Source organism: Polypterus senegalus, chromosome 9 (genome assembly GCF_016835505.1).
Source record: "Polypterus senegalus isolate Bchr_013 chromosome 9, ASM1683550v1, whole genome shotgun sequence".
Lineage (NCBI taxonomy): Eukaryota > Metazoa > Chordata > Cladistia > Polypteriformes > Polypteridae > Polypterus > Polypterus senegalus.
The window spans coordinates 40126607-40153843 of record NC_053162.1 but is presented as its reverse complement, the minus strand read 5'-3'; the positions used below and the strand labels follow the sequence as shown (position 1 = coordinate 40153843).

Sequence of the window (27237 nt, the reverse complement as noted above, 5' to 3'; positions counted from 1 at the left end):
ATGCTTAGGCAGGCAATGTGGTGTAGTGGTTAAGGGTTTGGGTTCAAATCCCACTACTGACACTGTGTGATCCCGAGCAAGTCACTTGACCTGCCTGTGCTTCATTTGGAAATACAGAAGTAATGTAACCATTTGTATTATAAATGTTGTGAGTAGCCTTGGGTAATGGTGTCAGCCAATGTAAATGTGTCTAAATTATAATTAAATCCCTGTTCATTTAAGCAAAACATCTTTATGGTTATAATGGCAGCTACATAACTACTACAATATATTATCCTCTTTGTTTCATGCGTGATCCAAAACATTTTTGTAAGTTTACATGGTTTTTAGAAATCTAAAAGTTTAGACATTTAAGTCAATGGTACCTTTGAATTGTATGTTATAGTACTAGAAGTAAACATTGCTTCCACTTTTTAAGAGATGTAGTGGCACATATAACAAATAGCAGAACTTGAAACTGCTTTCATTTTCTCTTTATTTTGTGAAATGTTGCCTCTCATTTGAAACCTTCCAAGGGAATAGCTGTGTGAAGCAACTTTGAGTATCACTGTTAACAGCTTTAGTACATTGGCTTACTGAGTGCATCCTTTCCTTCTGTGGTTTCTGCGCTTCCTTCTGCAGTAAAGTGGTAGATAGGATGTTACATCTGTATTCACACAGTCTATAAACTCTCAGTCACCAATTATTGGTGTGTAAGGATAATGCTACTGAAGATACAATGCCTCTGTAATGTTTACGTTTTATATGTTTTCACCTTTTAGGGATGAAATTGAAACAGCGATGAGTTTGTACAACAAAGTTGATGAGTTGGTACATTGTCTTGTGATGCTTTCCAATAAGCACATGCAGGAGCTGGAGTTTGTTGTCGAGTTCAAAACATTGGAAGAAGGTTTCAAGAAGGTACCCGTGTTTTTGTTTTCATCTCACATAGCAATCCCTAGGTAGTACAGCAACAGAAATGCTTTTCATCCTACATTATACGTCAACCTAAAAATTGACATGCAGTTTGTAACATAAATGTAATTCTTAAGAACAGCTGCACAGAATCTCTATGTTTAATTTTCAAGTTAAACTTAATAAGCATGTGTCTATGCCAATAGGTTTGTGGATGGATAGAGGACGTAGGAGAAAGTCGTCTGAGGAACTTTAATGACCTAGAAGATTCACTGGAAAGTTTACGTGTGACACATACCGAGTTCAAGGATTTCTATGCATCTGCATATGTAAGATGTTTATATGAGTTGTAATATTTAATTCCAGTTACTGTACATTGATGTGTGACTGATCACTGCACAACAATTGTTTTGAAAAGTCTTGCTTCCTGAAATGTTTTTGCTGATTGTGACAGGTACCTACTGGGTATGCATAAATATAGTTTTGGTTTTACTGCATCACTTAGGAACTCTGAGAAATTAACATTTATATGTTTAGTGATAATAGCGTATTTAGTCACGTTTATGTTTCGCATAAGCTATTAAATTCAACAGAATTAAAAGTGTTTTGCTCCTGATTTTCCTTTGTATTCAATGTCTGGTGCGTCACGTTGCAGTGTCCAACAGTAGTCAACAAGCATTAACGGATTCCAGTTGCCCTGGTATCGTTTCTCCATCGTAGCAATGTCCTGGTGAAACCTTTCACCGTGTTCGTTACTGAAAGCACCGAGATTTGCGGGGAAGAAAGCCAAGTGTGAATGGAGGAAATGAATCTTGAATGACATGTTGTACTTCATTGTCTTGTATGCTTTGAGAAGTTTGGCTGCCAACTGAATGTAGTTTGGGGCTCTGTAATTGCCCAGAAAATTGTCAACAACGTCTTAAAGGCTTTCCAGACAATTTTTTCCTGTCCAACTAACAGATCTTCAAACCGCTTGTCACTCATAACATGTCTGATCTGGGGGCCCTCTTTGATCTTGGTGCCAGTTATTCTTGGGAACATCTGTCTAAAATAACGAAAACCTTCGCCTTCCTTGTTCAGTGCTTTCACAAAATTCTTCATGAGTCCCAGTTTTATGTGAAGAGGAGGCAAAAATATCTTTGCTGGGTTGACAAGCGATTCATGTGCCACATGTTTCTGTCCTGGAACTAACTTTTTACAGAGTGGCCAGTTCTGTTGAGAATAGTGCGACTTTTTGGTATGGCTGTCCCATTCACAGATGAAACAACAGTACTTTGTATAGCTAAACTGCAGTCCTAGTTACAGAGCAACGACTTTAAGATCTCCACAGATATTCCAGTTGTACCTGCTATACTGAACATGCTTCAGCAACAGTTCCATATTCTCTCATATGTTTCTTTCATGTGTGCTGCATAGCCAACAGGTACTGAAGGATAAACATTGCCATTGTGTAGCAGAACAGCTTTCAGGCTTAAAATTGACAAATCAATGAAGAGATGCCACTATTCCGGGTTGTGATCACAACCCAAGGCCAAGAACAATCTTTGAATGTCACAACAGAAACAGAGACTTGTGCAAAAAATTTGGTTATATCATGATGTCGGCCTCGAAACACAGAAATTTTCATACCTGGTGATAGCAAACACCATTCCTGCAGTCTCTAACCCAGCAGCTTGGCTTTTGCTTTTGACAGACCCAAATCTCTGACCAAATTGTTCAATGTGTTATCAGATGTGGATTGCCTGATGAGCACGGTTCAAAATCCGGGTCAATGTCACTGTCAGTATCCTGCATTGCAGTTTCTTCATCTTGTCTGTCTAAGGTACAATCGGATTCTCTGGTGGTTTCGGAATTGGAAGGCTGTCGTCATGTGGCACAGGTCTCATTGCTGAAGGCAGATTAGGATATTCAGTTGACTTCTTGTTTTTGGCAGAGAAACCAGACACATTAGTCAAACTGAAGTAACAGTCCGTCACATGGTCTTTCTGTTCTCCCCATATCATCGGAACAGCAAACAGCATCGTCTTTCGAGTGCCTCAGAGCCAGGCTCTCAGACTGACAGGAGATGTCACACAGCAAATGTGAGGCGCCCATTCCTTGTCTTGATCACCAATTTCGCAGCCGAAATACAGATGATAAGCTTTCTTCACAAGAGCAGTTATGCAACATCTCTGAGGCACAGGTGTATATTCGCCACAGATACAGCAGAATGTATCGCGGCTGTTACAACATTGACAAGACATATCGTCATGACGACACCAAAATATCTATAGCATCATGCTTACTTACTGTTGTATTGCTACAGATAATATACTTTACTATACTGATACTATACATACACACTGACTATCTATATAAACCAAATGAGCAGGATCGGTGTATGCAAGCCACCTTTATAGCATGCTGAGACAGCATCAAGCTCGTTCAGACCTGCCCAGGATGTCAACTTCCACAGAAAAGCTTCCAACCTGGCCTGATTCCATGCCAGGACATGTCCAGGCTGCACAAACCATTGTTGATAAGTCACTTACGGGAGCGAAAATGTTTGGATACAAATATTAAAAAAAATCATAACTAAACTGAAAACGGTATGTGATGGGTACAGTTTGATGTGATATTCGTGATCAGCACCCGAAAATCTATAAGAAACATCCAACAGTGTTCAAGAAGCAAAAACTTTGTTGTGCAGTGTTATGGTAAATCTTCATCACGAGATTTTAGTGTAGGCTGATATATTGCATCAGTTGTTACTGGGATAGAATCTTGCTTTCTTCTACTGATATAAGAAAGTTTAGAAAATGAATAGATGGTATTAACACATGCATTTATGATGAAAAGGCACCATTGCATCTCATTTCTTGTTATCTTTCAATGAGTCAGTTTAATTAATAAATGCAGGTGCTATTTATGTGTTCCATTCACTCCTGCCTACTTTTGAGCAAATGATATAATGACATAATGAATTCATCAATGATGTGAATTATAGCATAGTTTTGTGAAAAAAGAAACTATAAAGAAGCATGTAAAAAATATAAAGCCAAATTGCATCCAAATATATTTCTGCCCATTTTTGGACTGGCAGGAGATATTTTCAGCAAAAAGAAAAAAAAACTAATCAAGAAATAGTAAAAAAACTGACTTTTTAATTTTTTTTTTGCTAATAGTTGTTGGATTAATTAAATTTTTTTTATTTCCTGTATGTTTTATGTACCAGTATTTAATAGGCATTAACAATAGAGCACTGTACAGGCCAGACAATTGGGATGCATTTCCCAAAAGCATCATAACACTAAGAATATCACAAGCACCACCTTACCATGTTTCCCCCAAAAATAAAACCTACTCCGAAAATAAGCCCTAGCCTGATTTTCAGGCTGTTCTGTAATATAAGCCCTACCCCAAAAATAAGACTTAGTCAAGATCATCAACTGAAAAGTAAGGCGCCTGAGGCCAGATTTATACTTCACGCGATCCGAGGAATGTGCCCAAAACATCCATTAAATTCCAAGGACACCTTGCCACAATATCTTAGAAAATGATGTTTAATGATTACATCCATCAATTCGGGGATACGCCCATACCTGCAACATCGGCACAAGACAGAAACAAAATCTCTGGACGGGGCATCGCAAGGTGCACACAAGCACACACATACACTGGCATCATAGTAGCTTCACCAAATCTCCAAACCTTCATGTCTTTGGATGGAAAACTGAGCACACTGTGGAAACCCACCAGGGAAACATGCAAATTCCAGGCAGGGATCACAAGGAACGTGACTCCCTGTGAAACAGCAGCGCTACTGCTCCGCCACCATGCCACCCCATATGTGTAACTATTAGCAGTATTCATTATTTAAACAAAGTTAACGATGTATCTGTAAAATGTAACATACATATTTTAATGCATTTCATCATGAAAGTGATATCAAGTATAAATCTAAGAATTCTAAATGCAGAGAGCTGGAATATTATAAATTTAATGTGTTCTACGTGGTGATGCTGCTTGCCACTGCTGTCGGGTCAGGAGGAAGGCCCAGAAGCAAGTAGCGATTTAACAGCTGGGTCGGTTTTAAGATGATGTTTACGATGGTCTGCTTTAATGACAAAGTAAAGTATGGGATTAAAGAGGACATTTCGAGTTTAAAGCTGAAATTTCCACTTTAATTACAAAATAAACATTTTCATGATGTCCTTATTTTATTTTTCTCTGTGGCTCAAATACTCAGCCATGCATTCTGATAGTATTGTAAAGGTATAAAAAAAAAAGACTGCACAGAAGATGGTATGTGAGACTTTTAAAATACAGTATATTGTGTCATTACTTTGGGGAATAAGCAACACTTGAATATCAAAGCACCACAAATGCATTTGTATGTCAGCATTTTGCTTCACTACATCGAACCATTCATCAAATGTTGAAGCACGCACATCGATCCTGGAGAATCCTAAAAGCGTAGCAAGAAATTCAGGGTTTGAATGTGGAGAGTTATGACGATATTTCAGAAGAAGGTGACATGACTGTATTTGGAAAAATGTATATTGTTGTACGTGATGTGATGGATGGCCGGCTTCATATTCCGGCCCTCACCCCTAGGCCGCCAGGAGGAGTTCTCCCGACAGCATGGACGGGCCCCGAATTCCAGCAGGGCCTCATGGACTATGTAGTTTTTATGCACAGCGCTGCTGGATACCCTGGAGACCACTGGGAGTCGCTGTCGGGAGACCAATGGACTCATTTATGCCCTATAACCCAGAAGTGCGTCATAATCCCGTGACAGAAAGAAATTACATGCTTCCGGGGTGAAGATAAGGACTATTTACCCTGACCCGGAAGGAATAAGGACTTGTGGACTGTTGGGCAGGAACACCTCCGGTTCAGGGAGTATAAAAGGACTATAGGAGCTCCCAGAGGGCGAGCTGAGCTGGGTGGTAGGAGGGCAACGCATCTGGGAGTTGGAGGATTGGTTATTGTTATTTTTATTATTATTGGAGTATTGTATTTGGTTTATGAGTAGTGTGGAGTGGAGGGTGCTTAGTGCACGTTATTATAATAAAACGAATAATTGTAGCACTTTTGCCTGGTGTCTGGCGTGGTACCTGAGGGTTCAAGGGAGCGATAGCGCCCCCTACTGTCACAGTGAATAAATATAAGATATCCCCTGAAAATAATCCCCAGTGCATCTTTTGCAGCAAAAATGAATATAAGACCCTGTCTTATTTTTGGGGAAACACGGTAAGATCAATCGTTCATTTATGAGTGTTTCATAAAAAAAAACAACATTGTAACTAAACTAGCACATTAAATGCTTGTAATTTGTATGCTTACTGACTCTCTCATTAATTGCTATACCTTTTAAACTGGCTACCTCTTGCAATGACCATAAATACAGATAGCCGCCACCATTCAAAATATATTAAATTCCTGTTATGAAGATTCTTAGCACATTTACAATACAGTATTACAGAATAAATTAGGTATTTTTCAAGTCAAAAGTTTTTTTTTATTTGGTACATTTCCTCACAATGGGACACCAGTATCTATAAGCTCAATTTATAAAACACAGAGGAGACTAGTTATCTTTTAATTTGGGGGCTTCGCCCACCACCCCTATACCCCCAGCACTATGCACCAACCACTTTGTGTCTCTGCCGCTCGCGTTGTGAAGAGCGGGGCTGAATGCACCACAGGAGACACGCTCACTCCTCTGACACTCCCTCTTAAACAGTGATACAATGAGAAACACATGTACTTTTTTTTTCTACCCCCTCTTTGCTCGATCAGCTGTTGGCTTGCTGCTGTGCTGCATGATGTGCATTTGGAGTGGTGCACTTCTGTCATATCACCTATCCTATGTCCATATATTCGTTCTCTTTTAACTTTTACTTTTTCATCAATATCACATTGAAATTTGATTCCGAGTTTGGAATTACAGCATGACAACGCTCTGTCTTGCGTATCCCATGGTCTTAGAGTTGGTGGACGGGGCTCTGTGAGTTGGCGGGCGTGGCTCTGTCGTGTGTATCCCATGGTCTCTGTCATGCGTAAACCATGGTCGGGCGACTTAGTCAATTATATATATATATAGATTGTTAAATGAATCCTCTTTAATAAAACCCCTGTGTGCGTCCAGGTGTCCGTGTGTGTGTGGGTGAAGTGCGCATACGCGTGGCCGCATGGCATGTGTTCAGTCTCTTCCTGTGCATTCCCTGTGCAGAGAGAGAGACACACACACAGGCGCGTGCGCAAGAGAGAGACACACAAACACAGGCACGCGAGAGACAGACCATACACACACAGGCGCGCGAGAGACACACACACATAGGCGCGAGCGAGAGAGACACACACACATAGGTGCGCGCGAAAGAGAGACACACACACAGGTGCGCGCGAAAGAGAGAAACACACACAGGCGCACACGAGAGAGACACACACACAGGCGCGCGCTCGAGAGAGACACAGATGAGAGAGAGACACACACACACACTGGCGCGCACGCTAGAGACAGACATACACACACAGGCCCGCCAGACAGACACACACAGACAGACACAGGCACGCAAGAGAAGCACACACACACACGCAGGTGCGTGAGAGACAGACACAAACACACAGGCGCGCGTGCGAGAGTGAGACACACACACACACTGGCGCGCACGCGAGAGACAGACATACACGCACAGGCCCGCGAGACAAACACACACACACACACAGGCGCACGCGTGCATTGTTGCAATGTTACTTTTTTTGATTGTTTATTAAATTACGGATTTTTCAAATGTTAATTTTTTTCCCTGTGCTTAAAACTCATTAAAAAAAGTGTTTTTAGCAAGCGGTTCGTAGCGCTATAGCACGAACTCTTGCAGTGTTAGTTTTTTCTGTTGTTCAAGGTTTTCTTAGTGTTATTCAATGTTTTTACATTTAGTTTACTATTACGCTGTGCATTCAATGGTATGATTAACTATATTTGTGCTTAAAAACTTAAAAAAATATATATTTACATACAGTTCATACGGTTTGGAACGGATTAATTGTATTTACATACAATCCTATGTTCGCGACCAAAATCGGGCTACGACCAGAGTTTTGGAACGAATTATTGTCGTGAACAGAGGTTCCACTGTATTACTGTCAGAGAAAATTACAGGCATTTTACGAAAATACAAACCAGTATTACTGTGAGAGAAAATGAAAGGCACACAATACAGTGACACATATTACGCGTACAAGGTCCCTTGCCACTAATGTTTATGCACTACTGTTCTAACGCCTGTTATTGTAATGTGCTTAATGTCTAGTTTTAAATAATTTATACTGTTAATAATTGCAAACTTACAAGTTGATAATATTTCTACATTCTTGAAATGTTTTAAAAATCCAGGGTATAAGGTTGTAGCTAGCTTTACTTTGAAGTAGTTTTTTTTTTGTGTTGCAGTTATTTAAGGAGGTAAAAAAGGGAATACCCATTTAAACTAGTATCTTGTAGCCTAGATATACCTGTGTGAAGGTTTATTACCCTGAATTGTACATGTGGCTTTTACAGATTCTGTGACAAAATGGCCTAGTAGTATATATGATGCCTTTAACTAAGCCAGTTAAAATGTGTGTCAAACGACAAGAAATGCTGAGTTTGGTAGTGGATGGCTACTGGGTGATACTTGGTGGTATGTCATGAAATCACACAATGATCCATCACAGGTTGCACATTTTGGACTGTGGTGACTGCACGTGGACACAAAACTCGAACCCACAACATCTGGAATGCAGTTGTCCTCAGAAGCAGTTTCTTAGCAGCAAGAGCATTAGAACAACTCTTGTGCCCATGTGTGTAGATTTTGCCTCTAAACAGTGCAAGCAGAGCACATCCTGGTGACAGCTGCATGAGCTCCGTCATATTTATCCCTCCACCTTTTTTGCACAACACTGCCACTAATCTGGACGTCCCCTTTATGCATACCTGTTAACACATATAACTGACCCACAGAAATAATGCAACACTTATAAACAACTGCAACCTGTCGGAACATATGATATGGTTATATGGCTGGTTGTATGTTCACTCACTGTCTTCATAAATCATAAATAGATTCTGACAAGATTTTGCTGTGATTGTTTTTCATGAAATTCTGCTTATTACTGTTATAGCAGCCATACCATGACCCTATGAATAAGAAGAAGTTAGGAATAGAGGATGGAAAATGTCAAAATTCATAATTGTAGAGATAAGTGTGCATATCAGATTGGTGTGGAGGCTAGAAAGATCATCAGCATTACTGCTTTTACATAGTTCATTTGTCTTGGTGACCAGTTTCAATTTAAAAGACTTTGTTTATATGTCATGACACTTGAGTTAGAACATTAGAAAATTTGTGACAATAAGAGGCCACTTAGACCAATAAGTTTGTCCATCCTGTTCACAAAGATTGTCCAAAATAATATCAAGTTGAGATTTGGAGGTTCCTACAGTCCTTCTCTCCAGCACACCACTTCATAATTTATTCCATTTGTCTAGGGTTCTTTGTGTGAAGGAAAACTTTCTAACATTTGCACAATCTACCCTTAACAAGTTTCCAACCATGTTCCTGTGTTCTTCTTGCAGAATTTATTTTAAAGTAACAACAAGGTCCTGGTGTGCTAATTCCTTTCATAAATTTAATCATGTCAATAATGTCCCCTCTTGAACTGAAAAGGTGTAGCTCCTTCGTCCTCTCATCATACTTCATATCTCTTAGTCCTGGAATCAGCCTAGTTGCAATATTTCTGCTCATTGCAAGTGTGTGTTTTGTTTATTGTCATTGTAAATTGTAACTACCTAAAATGCAGGTTTCTTTCATAGGCAATAATCTCATATAGAATATCTTAAAACACTAGAAAATGTCAGAATTACATGTTGTGTGACCATATATTTTTAATTTTCATGCTTTAGTGCTAATAAGCAATATATTTTTTTCCTAGCTGCTTCTCATAGGTAAACTTTTTTCTTTGAATCAGTAAATATTTTTTATTGCTTGCACTAATACTCTATTTGAAGAGATTACACTTCCTTATGTGTTTTCATGATATAGTTTTGTGACCTGACCTATTTTATGCTAACATCCACATTCCCTGTAATTAAGAGTAATTTGTTAATCCTCAAATTTTGCATTAAAATTGTGTGTGCATATTCATTATTATGTGTATAAGACCCTGTGCTGCATTCATATTTAAGTGCTCATTTAACTATTAAGAAAATTGAAATCTTTGATTTTCTCTGCATATTATACCATTTGACTGAAAAATCATATTTTGCCCCTGCTGGCAAAATACTGTACATCATATAATACATTTTTTATTTTGGTAGGAATACTGCAAGACTGGAGAAAAACTGTTAAAGAAACTGGAAGAGTATGAAGACATCTCTTCTTCAGAACTGCAGGTTTATGAAGTTAAAGTTCATTCATTCTGGAAGAAGCTTAAGGATTTTTCTCAGAAGGTAGAGGATACTCGGGAATGGATTGATAAAACAGTAAAGCTCTATGAGTTTTTTGACAAGGTGAGACTTTGAAAATTTGATTTTTTTTTATAATATTACAGGTATTTTGAACATTTCAGCACTGAAACATTCAAAGATAATACAGTATTTCTTTATGAACTAGTTATAGTCACTATTGACTTAGTTTTATAATTATAAATCACATCTGTTTGTAGTAGTTATTCAAAAATGGTGTATATAAAAGAAAAGATCGATAGCTTCAGAAGTCATTGTATATTGACATTGTTCAGATTTTCCGATGTGTTAAAGTACTGCTGGTTCCATCCATACTTTATCTCTCTCATTTAATAGAACTGACTAGGTACTAAACTCTTCCTGCTGCTGCTGTCCCACCTCATTAAAGGGAGAGCAAAATAAGTTCAATTAATAGTACAATACATTTTTGCAAGTATTTTGACATTGCTTTTACCATGTATGAATCTAGTCAATTTTTAGATTGGCAAGTAAACATCCAAATTGATAGGAAGAATTGTGTCTTTTGAGAAATGCTCACCCTTGACAAAACATGTATAGTTGCCAGAATGTAATTTATTTCTTACTTTAGGAGAAGGAATTTTTTGTTTCCTTCTTAGCAGCTTATAAACATTTGTGAAACAACTATCAAGTTTTGACCAACGGAGCACAAGGTTAATCAACTACATTATTATACAGTAGTATAGACTTTAAGTTTTTTTTTTTTTTTTTCGATGCAAGCACTTTGTGTTTTATCTTCGTGGGTCTGTTCTAATTACTTTCATTTACATTAAAAGAACTTCTAGTACTAGTTAAAAATAACAAGTAGATGCTGTAGATTTATAATCATTTTGAATGTCTAACCAATGCAACAAAATCAGTTGTTTAGTTTAGATTTACAACCTGCCTTCTTTTACAAATGTCTTAGTTTTATTATTTGAACCATGGTTACTTTTGACAAAGTATTACATTCTTTCAGTTACATCAGTAAATATGGTCTGTTTCAAATGGTTACTTTAAGTTAAGCATATACTAATTAAAGATAGGATGAAATAGATATACAGTAATATTTTGCCATGTATTTTTTTAACTATAAGACAATTGTTTATTACTAAATTATTGTAGATGTGAAATACATTATTTTAGATTTTAAACTTTGATCAATTTTCAGAGCACTCTTGGATTAAAAAGAGAACCTTGTGCCATAAGCATTGACCACAAGCCAACGAATAACCCTATACAAGGTGCCAGTCCATCATTGATCATGGCAAAAATGCATAATCATAGCAGGTCAATTTTAAAGTCATCATAGTTAGTTTGCCTATGGGTTGTAGGAGGAAATAGGAATAGTCAGAAAAGACTATAAAATAGCATTGCCAACTACTTTAACATCATGTTTAACCTTTTAAAAATGAAAGGAAAGCAGACAATTAGATATGGGTTCTTAACTTCTGGAACATCTCAAAGGACAGGTTAATAGGAATCAGGCATATTGGGAGCAGACAAATAGACCAATAATAATGTGGCAAAAGGTAACATTAGCTGACAAGGCATTCAAAATCAATCACAATTAAAAATAGTCTCGGACTCCTTAAATCAACCAATCAAGAAGTTCTTGTTTGGTGATTCAGCTCAGCGATACTGCTTAGGTTAAATTTTTACTTTGTTTAACCTGATTTGCAACCACAAGATCTTTTTTTTTTATTTTAATTTTTTGCTGTTTTTAATGAAAAGGTCTTTATATTTCCTTTAATAATGCAAAGAAACAAATTGGCAATTATAAACGGAATACATATTCATTCTAATGCAGTTAATATGCGTTTAATGTATAAAGATACTGTATACCGAATACTGAATTTCAGTATACTGAAAAATAGAGTGCAAAAGTAGCAGGACACTCTCCACCGAAGTGTAGGAAGTGACTTTATGAAATTGAAAATAATCTTAATAATCGTAATTGGACTTTACCAAGGCAAGTAAAGGATACATATACGTAATATAAATGTATGTTCTTTCTTGCCTTGACACTACATACATACTCTGAAAATATAATAGCCATCATCACGTACTTGGCATAAGCTTTGGACTTGCATTATATATTTAGATGAGTGCATAGTGCTATTTTGATATACAGTACAATAAAATTTATGAAATCTTTTTTTTCTTTAATTTTTTCTAAGTAATGTACTGACTGTTTTGCTCTGACCTTTGAGAAGCTATATATTTTACTTATTGGACTACTAATGTCTTGAGCTTTTAATTTCTAAATTTAATCTTCTTGTGATACATTTTCTCTTCAATATTCAATACAAAAACTTTGTAAAAGCAACCTCCCCTAGCTTCTCTCACCTTCCATCGATATCTGACCCTGAGGTGTCAATGTCTATCATCAAGACAGAATGAAGACTCTCTAGATGTAGTATGTGAAAATATATTAAGGTCTTACCCTAAGTGATTTTAGGGAACAATGGAAAAAGAGTCCCTCAATTAAAATTTTAGAAAAGGAATAACATTAATTATTTCTTTACTGAGATGATAATTTTATCTTTGTCCTTTATGAAGTGAAAAGCTGTGTTTTAAAAAAGATGAAAACGTGTTGTTGGCTTTTATTGTTCATGGAGGCTTACTCCATCATAGTCTTTATACAGCACAGAATTCCATTCTTCGATGTAATAGTGAGTTTGTTTTCCTTTTGGGTGTCTTCAAAGGTATGGAACACTGTTGTTTATGTTTACTTATTCTAACACAATTTGACAGATGTGTCTTTGTTAGATTTTGTTTTTCTTTACAAAGTAGCCCAATTCCTGGAGAAACCTTACATTAAAGTATTACCATTATATTGTGTGTTTAAAATTTTAATTATTCATATATACAGTATATAAGTAATTGCAGATAACCTCCTGGTCATTTTTTAAAAATATTCCTTTAAAATTTTAGTCCTTATGTCGATCAAAAATGAAGATAATAAATATTGTCTAGTGTTGTCTAATATTCTACTACTATAGTATTGAAGTTTTGTTAATAGTATATTTGGGTTTCATTCTTTTTTCTTAATTGTATTTAAAATCTGTGCATTTTTCCATGAGATATTTTGGACTATAAAGCCATCTGGTATGTTTTTTACAGTTCATATATTCAGAAGTCTTCAATTAAATTTTGTTTCCCTCTTTGTAAAAGATTCCAGCTCACTGGGTTTGTATGATTTTTGAATATGGGAGACATTAATGGGATTGGAGAGTTCTTTTAAAGTAAATACTACTCTAATTTTATTGAACTAATGAAGAACATGTGCTTTCTGGCTAGAGAGTTTTCACATTTTGCATTAGTGGAAAATGGTGTTGTCATCCTTTGCCTTTGGTGTTTCTGAAATATACCATGTCAGAGTATTTTCCTTCCAGTAGTTCAGTGGATTTGCTTTTGCAGTTATAACAAGGATAAATTTCTTTGAAAATGCTGCAAAGATGTATCCATACTAGCATAGCTGATGCAAAGTTACAAAGGTATAAGCACAGCAAAAACCTGCTTTAGTCAGGTAATCCACTGCTGAAGCTTTAAGGTCCAAATCTTAATTTGGTTGAAAATGGCACTTGACAGAAACCATTTTGTTTTTATGTTAGGACAGTGACTTTCAGAATTAGAGTGATTTAGTATAGAGCAGTATACAATTTTTTCACAGTTGTAGGAGGTTGTACAGTAGTTTATTGATATACATCTTTGTATATCTGACTAAGCTTCAGAACTAAACTAAAAATATAGGACTCTAATTACAATATTTATTTCTAAAATATAGTCTGAATAAAATATAAAAATACAACTTGTTCATTTGCATTTGTAGAAAATCTAGACCTTCTTTCTGTAGGAAACGCAAAACATATCTTAATAGAAGCCCATTTTATTAATTGTATTACATGAAAATAATACTTGCCAAATAATAAAAATGTTTTGGAATGTTTCATATGGAGAAAATATAATTATTTCCAATTTAATTAAAATATTGCGCTATAGAAGGTGATACAGGATTCCTCCAGCTGAGTAAGATTAGTTTGTAAGATTGTAAGATATCATAATATGTTCCAATCTTAGATCTTAGATTTTTCATGACAGTGTTGTTCCAACGGGTGTTACTCAGAATAACGCTGTTAGAGGATTACAATCAATTTCAATTCAGAATTATCTATGAAACCCACAAAACAAGTATCCTAGTGTAGTGGGCACTCAATGACATTTTTCATAATTTGGATCTTGACTTGGATATATTTTGTATAATCTTAGTCATGATATGAACGTATGATGACTGAAGTGTACCATGATTTACCGAAGAAGAGCTGGGGCCTCATGTATAAACGGTGCGTACGCACAGAAATGTTGCGAAGAACTTTTCCACGTTCAAATCGCGATGTATAAAACCTACACTTGGCGTAAAGCCACGTACTTTTCCATGGTACCTCATACCTTGTTGTATGCAAGTTCTTCACTCGGTTTTGCAGACTGGCGGCACCCAGCGTCAAAGCAGTGCTACTGTTCCTGTGTGGTTACACCTTATTTTCCTGACGCGGCTTTATAAATACACTGAAACTAACCGCATATTGTTTATTAGTGTAATGCATCTGATTGTAATTAACTTATAACAATATAATGGTCCAGGGAATAGCCATAGTATTCCAAATACCATAACTGCTTTAGCGTTGTTACTCTCACTGCACCTTCTTCTTCTTTCAGCTGCTCCCGTTAGGAGTTGCCACAGCGGATCATCTTTTTCCATATTACTCTCACTGCACCACTCGAGAGTATTTATATCACTGTATCTGAGTGGGGAATCACAGCAGCAGCTGAACGGAAAGAGAATTATCGGTATACAGCTTCAAGCAGATGCTGTCTCAGCCACGGCAAAACATTTCAAAGCCTTTCCTGTACAGACCTCGCGGTTCAGAAACAGTTTCATCCCAAGAACTTTAAATGCACTTAATCAATTGCTCCTTGTAGAACTGTTTGTACTTATAAGACCAATCACCCCACTGTAAACTTGCACTACAGTTATAATATCGCACAATCTGAGCCACTTTATAAAGCGCGTATTTATATATGATGACGATATCATTTTTAAGATGAAATGCAGCAAAATATGTTTATTATATTATACAGATAAAACTTTAACTTCATTTAAATAATCTATATTCTTCACTGGGACTGTCGTGAAGGATAGAATAATTAAACATGTACTACGAAGATATTTCAATGTTCCTTAAACGTTTTGAAGAATCGGCGCTCTAAGCTTACAGATGGCTTAACGTCTATTACAGAGCTGATTGTGTGGCGATCGGTTACTTGGAGAAAGAAAAGGTGCAGGGGCAGCTACGTCAATATATATTGAATATAAAACAGAAAGAGAAAATAACAACACAGCTAAAAACGCAGCAGAAAATTTCGGCAAAAGTTAAATGCTATGCAGTGTCCGCAATGGACGTGGCCATCAACTGTGCATAAGCTACCTTATTGACATTGGCGAGTAAAAGGGGCCACCGATTCTTTCTCTGCCCAGGGCCACCACAAGCCTAGATCCGCCACTGAGTACTGCTGCAATAAATTATTTCATCGAAGGTCGCACACAATCACTGCGCGTGAAACCCATGTTTAATAAGTTGCTTTAACTCCTATCACCATGAAAATGATATAACGTATACATCTCAGTATTTTAGTTATTCAGAGAGCTGTAATATCATGAATGTAATGGATTCTGTGTCCAGTTGGAGGAAGAAAGCCAGTTTAAGAAGCAAGTAGTGATTCACACACATAGAGCACATAGAAGATCACATACATAACAAAGCATTTAACGTGCTACTTTAATTACGATGTGATTTGAGAAACTGGTTAATTAAACGATTTTAAGATGAAGTTTATGATGTTCTACTTTAATGACAAAATAAACTGCGTGATTAAAGTGGAAATTTCGAGATTGAATTTGACATTTTGTGCTTTTTCCCCACTGTGTACCTTTTTTTTCTCTGTACCCTAATAAGCTTTCATATGACACTCAGACAGTGGGCTACAACTCGCCTTTTCACGGCGACTTTGATATGTGACTTCTTTTTTATTTCCGGCACTGTGCGATTTTGTGAACATGAGCTTTCAAGTTTCTCCAACACGCTATGTCACTCGATCAACTTCCTTTTGTTGATTATACCACGGTTTAATTAAACAAATAGTATGTTTTTCCTTTGCCTCCACTTGGTATTTGCTGAAATTCTTATATTTGCCCCCATGCTTTTCACATTGTCTTTTCACAGAAGGCTGCGCTTAAGGGTGATTTGTATTGATTTGCATATTCAAAGAGGCGTAATTCTGGGAGGAGTTGGGGCGTTAGATAAAGCGCATGCACGAGCGTTACTTTTCACACTGATCAGGATTTATGTAGCGGAAGAACGTGGAAGTTGGAGTACGCACAAATTCCTGCATCTGGATTTTTCTGTGCGTAAGCACATTTCGGCTTTTGTGCTTACGCTATGTTATAGTGCGAGTTCTGCGCACGGCGTTATACATGAGGCCCCTGATCTTAACCATGGCTTGTTTCCATTCATTATTTGATATAACAGTTCAAAGGCCTCCTTTCCATTGTTAACAGCTATGGATATTAATGGATGTTTGGGGTGATTAAGCAGGTTTCTTTTAACAAAATATTTCAAACTTTTCCATAGTAAACCTACTGATAAAACTAGTGATAAGGCAAATATAGATGTGTCTAAATGTCCACATACCAAGTAGCTTCTTTGATTTAAACAGTATATTAATGGTCATGGCTGGAAGGAAACAATAGTTATCATGGGCAAAAGCTGCTGGCAGTAGCATCACAGCCTTAAATTGTTTCCAACTATGAGAGCAAGGCCAGTAGCAACCCCTTGCCTAGTTAACAGAAAGCATTAAATGGGACAATACAGGGCTATACAAGCCCTGAACTTAACTAAATAGTGCCGGGTGAACTCTTCTTAGTGGGGTAGGAGTTCCCCAAGGTGGTTGGTGAAATAGCAGAGTCTCTTTGCAATTTGTTGCATTAGGGACATGGGGTGGACAAGCTATTTCGGCTCTCTCTGGCAATATCTGTTGTAAGATGGGGCATCAGCACCTAGGTTCATTCAAGAGGATTCTGAGAATTTATTCCCAGACCTGTTGTGTATTGTCTGGGTCCCAAGCAATGCTTCTCAAGATTTATCTGTTAGTGGTTCGCTGGACTTAAAATCATTCTCCAGCAAGTATAGTGGTGAACTTTGAATCACATAAGCATGTGACAGAGCTCAAAGTGAGGGAAGGAATTAGGAGGCCAGAGTGTAGAGAGGGGTGTTGTGAAAATTAAGTATACTTATTTGTTACTCTGAATTATTATTGGATCAGCCACCCTACGTAATAGCAAGGGGCCTGTTCTCTCCTTATTTTTCTTGAATTTTCCCTTAATAAATCATTTATATTTTCAAAGTTTTGCATACCTTAAGTGGTATTTGGGTTTAGTAATGGCTTGGGTATGCCCTGCACAGTCCACATTACATGGGTAAAATATTTTGAGAAGTGTTCTCAGACATTACTGGTAAATTGGTGATAAGCAAGAAGCATTTCATTACTTTTGGCTTCCTTCCTTTCATTGTCATAAAACACATACACTGAAAAAAGTATAACCTCTATTCAACATAAAATAATTAAGGTAATGATTCACACTTAATATTTTCAATCTGAACCAATATAATTCTTTTTATCTTATTGAACCCACAATTTTTAAGTTGTGGCAAATCATTTAGAGTGATTAGGTGTAATTCACTTATTTTATACTGAAGTAAATCTATTTTTTAAGTTGTTACAATTTAAAATGGTTTATTAATCATAACCTTTTTTTATGCTATTATAAATATTATGAACGTAACACATTCCAATGCTGTACTTTTTACATTTATTTAAAAATCTAGTGCAAATACACAAGCATTTTGCAGTGTAAATCTTAAATATACAACAAAATATTATTAAACATTTCTACAACTTTCTTGAAAGTATGTTTTATTACAAGTTCTTATAATTAACAGTTGAGAAACAGGGTTACTTACCAGAAATCCTCCGTTATAAAAGTCTGCTGCTGAAAATGACCTGACCTGTATAGCCACGTCCACTCCACTCGGGAAAGTGTTCTTCTTTTTCAGTTGGAAAGCCAGCACGCTGAAAAGTTCTACCAGAAGAATATACAAACGGCCCCTCCCACACAGCACATGAACAACCTAAAGTATTAGGTTAACTGAAATAGCTTATAACTTACTTTGGTACAAACAATTTTTTTTTACTTTGATTGAGATCTGAAACCAAATATTTCAAGCTACAACACTAAATGACTAATCTTAAGTTGCTTGAAAGAGAAAATTTATATTGAACGAACAACATCAATGTTATACTTTTTTCAGTGTGCATTCACAACCCAGTAATGAAATTGGAAGTTTGTTAGTGTCATGGTCCCCTCTGCTTATGGTCTTTGCAAAACTAGTGTCAAACTAATAAAGGATTTTTTAGTGTATTTAGCAGCATACTAAGAAAGAAATTAATCAATTCACCTAGCTAATCTGAGAGGAAGAGAAGACCATCTATTAAAATAATATTCTGGTTGGTGGTTTCCATCACTTTGCAAAAACTGAATTTGAATAGAAGTTTTTTTGTTACTGTAATTTGTATTTTAACTGTTCTAATATTATCAAGCAAAAGTAATCCAGATTAGTCTGAATACTACTCACAGGAAAAAGTACACTCTTCCTCAAGTTAATTTAAAACTCAGATTTTGTATAGAATTCCTCTGCTATGTTGAGTATTTGTGGAAGAGTTGATTTTGAATCTGTAATATAGAGTGCCATGTTATTACCATAAAGTGATACTTTTTGTTAAATTCTTCCCATATAATTCCTTAATCTCTGTCTGTTTGTGAAGGCAAATAGTCAGAGGATCAATAGCAATTGCAGAAAGCTTTGGTGATAATGGACAGCCTTGTCTGAATGCACATTCTAGAGTAAACAAGCAAAATGTGTTTTTTTATGTTAATATAGGTTTTATGAATAGAATATTATCATTTAATCTGTACAACTATTTTGTGTCTCAGCAAAAATTGTTGTTAGTGCGAAGAACAGAAGACCCTAATTCAAGTCTTTCAAAGGATTTTTATGCAACCAGAGATAGTAGCACCACTTGAAGGTCTGATTCAACGGGGTTATGTTATATGTTATGTTATAATGCAACAGTCATAAAAGGTTAAAAAGTAAAAGTCAGTTTTTAACAAATCTTGTTTAATTTTTGAATATTATAAAATGGAGCACTTAATTTGTTCTTTTTGCTAAAATATTTGCCAGGATGATTGCCTTATTGTCCAGTAGACTATAGGATGCCCACTGTATTCTTCTTTGGAAAGTCAATAATTGATGCCTGACATAGTCAGTCAGTCATTTTCCAACCTGCTATATCCTTACACAGGGTCACATGAGTCTGCTGGAGCCAATCCCAGCCAGCACAGGGCGCAAGGCAGGAACAAATCCTGGGCAGGGTACACACCAAGCACACACTAGGGACAATTTAGGATCGCCAATACACCTAACCTGCATGTCTTTAGACTGGCCTGACATAGTGTTTTAGAAATATGTTATCTCCCCTATCTTTCTTTTGAGTTTTGTTTTGAGTCAGAAAGAATTAAAAAATGAAAAAGACAAGTTTGCAGTCTGAGGATCATATACTTTTTTCTTTAGAAATGCAAAGGGCAGGTTTTTCATACTAAACTCAGAGGTACCACCATAGCTATTTGACATTTTGATCTATTTGTAGTCTTATGTAAATTCATGAGATTACATGACAAATTTGTGTAATTTAACATCTTCTAATTTGGAGTTAGCATTACGGGTAAGTTTGTAATTTGCGTTTGTAAGAAATGTAATAGATTTGTACATTTTTATGCTACCTCTTAGTCAAAAGAAGCATACTCCTTTTTCTTATTTGGTTTCATATTCATTTTAATTATCTGCTAAGTAAGGTTTTTTCTTTATCCAAATAACCATTTGTATATCCAAATGCAAATAAAATGTAGAATACAAAAGAGCTGCTCATTCTGTAGAGGATGTACCAAAAGATTTAATTATTTCTTTCCAAACATTTAATTTAGTGTTGTTAGTTGGTAGAGATAAAAATTGCTTTTCTTAAATTATTATAGTCATACAGGCCTATAACGAGTATTATTATCTTTATATTAAAACCAGAAAAGAAAAAATATAAACATAAAGTTGAATTTAGGGATGGGTTAAACACTGCTTTTACTGTGTATGGTTATAATGTAAAAAGTGCCTACTGCAGTTGGCATGTCTTTCTGTCTGTCTGCTTGAAACAACTCAATACCCAGTGGACAGATTTTGTTGAAATTGGAAACACTTATTCTTCAATGAAATTTTACAGAAATATTTCATTTTCTTTGGCTGTCTCAAGTACAGCATGCCATACAAAGTTAGAAATTGAGCTGAAATTCCGAATTTGCAATCTCATTTGTCTTAAAACAAACATTCTGTACAACTTCGATTTTTGATTACTTTACTGCTTCAAATTTACCTTAAGGGAAGTCACATCAACTTGGATATTTAGTATATATTCGGCAGTCATTCCTAACCGCAAAAACAGATCTCCAATACAAGGCCAGTGCTGGGAGAGGCACACAAAAACCTCTTATATACCAGTTCACTTCTGCTGTTGCATAAACTAAGTTAATTGTAAAAGTAAAAAAAAAGAAAAGTCACTAGTCTATAAATTATTGTAAGAAGAAAGGAATTATTTATGCATCACTTTGTAAACATAGAGCGAGCAAATATGTACTCAATTTTTATGTTACACTAAAAATAACTTCATTTTTGCATTATCAACACATTATAATGATTCAGCATTTTTCTTACGCCATAATTTATTGGTAAAGCTCCAAACCTTCTATCTGTCATGATCTGAAGCAGCCAACAATTTGACCTTGAGATTCATCAGAGATTTTATCTGTCCATTGGGTACTTCTTTCAATAATGTTATATTTAACACAATTGGTGTACAGTTAGTCACAGACACTCTACAACCAGCAATAGGACATCAGTTGATGCTGTTTTTACATAATTTAAATTGGAAGCTTATGTCTATGAAAGATGTTTAAATTCCTTATAGTTGGAACATAAACTGGTGAAGTGACTTGCACAGGGTCTCATGGTGAGTCAGGGACCTCTAGACATGTTACTTGTATTTCATCATTTAGCCTATGTTTAGAGAATTTCTGGAAAAGTGGATCTCCCAGTGCATGTGGATGAAGGGATGTTGTATTATACTGTTAATGCAATTGTTTAATTTAAAAAGTCCTTTTTACTATATTTGTGGCCTGTTAATCCCACAAATAATATTCACAAAATACAATTTGTAAAGTATTATTTCTTATTGCATATTAATATATATAAAATGTTCATGAGGTGATCTTTGTGTTTGCCCTTCACAGGCAAAAATGCCAAAAGGAGACCAGAACTGAACACAAAAGGCACTTTTATTAAACACATTACTCAAAGGAGATATATAAAAAGGACAGCATAATGAACAGATAAAGAGATAGTTAAAAGAAAATCCTGCTGCTTCTCTGATCCTGCCTAAATTGTCATTGAACTCCTGTCTGTCTGCTGGGGTGACTTCCCCACATTCTTTTTACAATATTCCACTGTAATCCCCTTTTATCTTTTAGCAAAAAGATTCCATTGTCATTAATAGTCTGTATTTACCGGTTTTTGTTAGTCCCCTTGGCCCCTGCCACAAATACATCCAAGAAAGAAAAAATACAGTAATGCTATATTGCTTATACAATTTACATCGTTTTTCTTTTTCATATTTCAAACGTTACTTTTTGGTTGATTGGGCATTCTAAATTAGCATTATATGACTGAATGTGGCTTTGTGCTTGAGTGTGCCCCACCCAGTTTCTGCACTGCACCAGATGTTGCCAGGATAACATGTGGCCACTGGACCCCCTCCACAACAAACCACTTGATCAGTCAGGTTTAAAAATGGATGAATAGACAGATGTCCCCAATCAATCCATCCCAATCCCAACCACCCCTCCCTCCAAGACGCAAACACACTTTCTCACACCAGGAAATGACAGACAGAAGAGAAAAATTGGCATCTAAGTTTGCTTGGGGGGATAAAAAAGATAATGTGCATTCAATAAAAAAACATTTATTTACATGGTATAAAAGCTTGATAGGTGCCAACTGAGTATACTTAAATTTTTCTGATATCAGATGAAAATAGCATATGCCTAGGCATTCCCCAAGTAGAGGTTAGTAGCATTCTTTAAATTTTGAATTTGCTTCTTCCACAAAAATATTACCTATCCCAGAAGACCATAGTGATTTTGGTCCATCACAGAGTGTACACTCTCATATACTAGCCAGTTTTAAATTTACATTTTTTTCCACTATTCTTATCTCTAAAATGTACTATGATTTCTGAGTGACTAGAGAAAACAATGATTTATAGGAAATGTGTAGTCTTTGAGCCATCTGAAGCCTTTTGATCTCTGAACCAGCAAATCAGCATTATTAACTACAGTTGGCAGCATGTCACAATTCACACTTCTCTAAATGCTAAGAATTTATAATCGGTGTAGCATAGATTGAATTTTATACTAAGATAATGAAGAGCTTTTAAATGCAAAGAAAGATAGAAAGATAAATTAGAAACATTTGCTGGACAGAAGTAACTATAAATCTTAACTGACTGAAATACGACAAAAATGATAACGAATTGTTTTATGTAATAGAAATGCTTTTGTGTATACTGTATGGTACAGTATGTCTCCAATAAACTTTAAAGCATCTTTAGGCAAAGTACTTTTTTTTTTCGTTTGGAACAAAGTTGAAACTTTTAACATTCATTTTGAGTTAAGTTAACACACAGAGAAGCTTTTCCATTATGGATTAGTTAATCAATGCAAAACCTCAAGCTCACTATTGCAAGAAAATATGACTGCAAATTTCCACTGGGCATTACTTTTCCCAAAGCAGCTGCCCTGCTGTTTTTAATGAAAATATTATGGGAGAAAAAATCTAAAGGCAGGATATCTTAAAAGATTAAGTAGTTACTGTGTCATGCTGTGTAATGCATAAATCTTTTATTTATAAGACTTTAACATATTTTTAAGTAATGGTTTTCCTTTGTTTTATAATAACTGCACATTTAAATTGACAGATCACAGCATCAGATTGTGTCCCACTACAAAATAATATTTTTATAATTACGGTAATACTACTTCAAGTTAATGTAGTAAACATTTAGAAAATACATATCAGAATCTTTTTTTAGAATGGTAGTAATAAAAATATTTTTTTTTACATTTGGAATATTTCATACTAAATTGGATCTACCATTTCATAGTTTATTTTTAATCAATATCCTTTATTGTATGTTGTATAAGTATCAAATGCAGCCAGTTGTATTCAATGAGCTTTTGTTTTCTCGCTAGCTGTATTGTAAATTTTCTCAAATTCATTTAGAGTGAAATAGTGATCATTTTTTAGTATTACTGTGTTTTATTTTTTTTTCAGATTCACTAAAATATGCATTGTATTTTGGTGTTCTTCTTTAAGCACCCTTTTGTAAGCGCATACTGTGAGTTTTTAAAAGCCATCACTGGTGTGCAATTTAGAAGTTTTGTTTGTTTAGTTTATTTTCCCCCAAAATAACACTACAATGACAAGCATACTTCTGTTTTTCTTGTCATTCTGTCTGCAAAATCTAGTAGCTTTTCTTGTTGGTACTAAGAGAACTCCTCCTTTCCCCTCCCCCTCCCATTTCCCAGCTTGCTTTCTTTTTTATTTAGTTACCGCGGGTAGCCCATCTGGTATTTTGGCTAACATTTGCCTGTGAATAGTAGGAGTTTGTAGAGAGAAGAATCTGGGCGCCACTGGCTCAGTCTGACTCTGCACAGAATGTCAGCACTACCACACAGCACAACTGAAGAAGTTTTACCAACCCTCAATATAAATCCAGTCTGGAGGGATATCCAGGTACAAGAAAACAACCTTCCAGCCATTTTCAGAATTCACACTAAGCACCTTGTGCTTTTGTTGTTTAAAGAAGATGAATTATAATACAAAATGTTCCTGCAAAGGATTGCTGGATTGCTGGAAATCTGATAAAGGTTTGTTGAAGTCAATACATTTTCTTCTATGTGGAACTGAGTGACTTTTTCCTCCTTTTCCACAAAATTTGCATGGTGCATGTTAGATATTGTTCCATGATTATAAAATAGTTTCCTTTAGTAAAATGTGTAAGTAGAAGCTGTAAAACTAGCCATATGTATTTAATCTTTTGACTATTAAATGCTGCAGTATTCGTAGTAGTACAGAACCACTAATAATAAAAAGTGCAATTGGAGCATCTTGTTTAAGTAGGTTCCAGTTCTGCTAAAGGAGCGTTGTGAATTAATTGAATGGCGGACACACTCAGTCTTCAGATAGACAGCAAGTTATGCTACCCTAAAGAATCCACTGTCCTTGCTCAAATCAACATATAGTATGTGAAGTTTTCACATGGTTAAATGCTATGTAACTTAACTGCTTACCCGTTGCTCATACAGCTCAATGAATTGCCTATTAAATTAATATTTTTATTTATTATATTTAAGAACATTGCATACAGTCAAGGTAAAATAAAAATAAAGAAATAAAAATTGTGAATTACAGACATGCTTCTTTTAATTTGTAACAGGTTGCATTTTAATCGTTTGCTTGCTGATTCAGATGGCAATTTATGTAGGCATAAAATGTTTTCATTCTTCATGCTGCAGGCAAATTAGCATTTTTCCAAATGACAGGTGTTTCTTTGAGTTCCAGTTGCATAAAGTCCAAAGGAAAACTTACTGTTGACCTTGAAAAAAGTAAAATCCCAGTAAGCAGATGTCACGTTGCTAAAGGTTTTAGGTTCTCTGTTAGTACATGCCATGAATCTTTGTTTTTACAATTCATGGAAAAGCCAAAGGCCTAATATCTTGCTGTATATTAAATATCTTTCTTCTTTTTTATCCCAGCTGAATTTGAAATGGCCTTTAAGTTCACTTAGTCTAACTAGATGTGATCAGGGCTATAGCTGAGTTCCAAATATTGAGATGGTTATTGCAAATCTGTGCATGTTTTAATGCTTTCTTTATATGCTTTAGGCCTGGTGAACAAGCTTAACAATTAAACTATTTTTTCTAACCATACTAATTTCATAGTTTTCCTGACATAGTTAGTGGATTATGTTATAATGTTATAGAATATGGAATAATATTATATCTGAATGTGAATAATTATCGAAAGCATAAAATTTTGAAAAACATTTCATATGTCTCATATCAAATGCATTCAGTTTGCGTGATATGTTGCACCTTAAATGGGTCGAACACTGTTATGTTATCTGGATAAGATACTGGGAAAGCTTAACTATTAAGTAACTAAACAAGCTTGGTGCACTAAATAGTCTCTTCTCATTTTTCAAACACCTTATGTTCTTATTTTGTGCTCTCTTATAATTATAGGCTTAATTACTACAAGGTTTATGATGTCAATTGTACTCTTTGGCAAGCTGAAAATATTTCTGTAATATATGAGTGATTCTGTTTCCTTTGCTTCCAGTATTTTCTTTTCAAAGATTTTTTCTTGTGACCCTGTGTAGCTATGTTGTATATTATTTATTTATGGTTAATTTTTTCCTTTAGATCTTAACTGTTCCAGTACACCTCTGTTTTATGTAACATGTTTTCATCTTAGGTCAGTAACAGTAACCACCCAGACCAACAATTATTTATCCCATTTGTATTCAAAACCAGTATTTGCTACTTCAGAGATGTGGAATACTTTAATTGACACTATCCAAGGCACCAGTCTATTGAAGGTTACACACACCCATACTGAAATACATACTTGACCAATTTAGTAAGGAGTCCAGCACAGATAGTAAGAACTGATTTTGAAGCTTGGCAAGTAGGATACCACTGCTTTGCTGTACAATAAACATTTGTGTTGTACTGTTCCTAATACAGTTGCCCACGCAATGTGAAATAAATTCACTTTTGATCTAAGGTCAGAAGCTTATACTTTTAAAATAGGAAAGAGAATGCTTCTTTCCCAGGACTGCATTGTACTTTCATAATGAGTGCTACTATCTTATAGCCCTTATAGGAGCCTAGGTTCGGTAACCAGCACTTTATGAAGTTCAGACATTTTCCCTGTGTTGTATGTTTCCCAGTATTCCCTAGGATATCCATGTCCCAAAGACACACACCTGTTAAGTCAATTGCCCACTAACTTTCCCCTGTACGTGTGTAATGGTGGCTGTGGACTTTAGATTGTCTTGCTTCCAGCCACTGTTTGCTTCTGCCTTTTATCCTTTGCTGTCAGAATAAGCACAATCTCTATTTATCCTTGTGCTATATATCATATGTATTTATATAATGAATAGATAGATCAAAGGACAATTCTCTCCCAAGTAATGCATCTGTGTGATTAGTGTGTTCAAGTAGGTTAGCCAAATATTTTTTTTATTAGCGGGTTTGAAGATATTAAGTTATGATATTACTGCATGTGAACTGTGTGGCAGTGCACTGTCTATTAATTTTGAACCGTTTTAAAATGATTAATCATTTTATGATGTAACTGTATTCCCAACATATATGTAAAAATGAACCAGAGCTGAAAAGAAATTATCATTTAGCTTGACAAAGTCTTTGGAATAAAATGCCTGAACCTAGGAAAGTTATTGTGCCTTCCTCGCTCTTTCTCCCTTATCAAACTGGCATTGGCAAATTCAATTCTGGC

General features: G+C 35.7%; 1 protein-coding gene across 1 annotated transcript in view; it reads left to right on the top strand.

Annotated features, from left to right (window-relative positions):
* Positions 1-27237, top strand: part of plekhg4 (pleckstrin homology domain containing, family G (with RhoGef domain) member 4) — a 183003-nt gene that overhangs the window by 125218 nt on the left and 30548 nt on the right. Inside the window, exons 12-14 of the mRNA XM_039762361.1 lie at positions 762-900; positions 1101-1223; positions 10235-10426. Of these exons, the coding sequence (XP_039618295.1) occupies positions 762-900; positions 1101-1223; positions 10235-10426 (454 nt within the window). The remainder of the gene's footprint in view (positions 1-761; positions 901-1100; positions 1224-10234; positions 10427-27237) is intronic.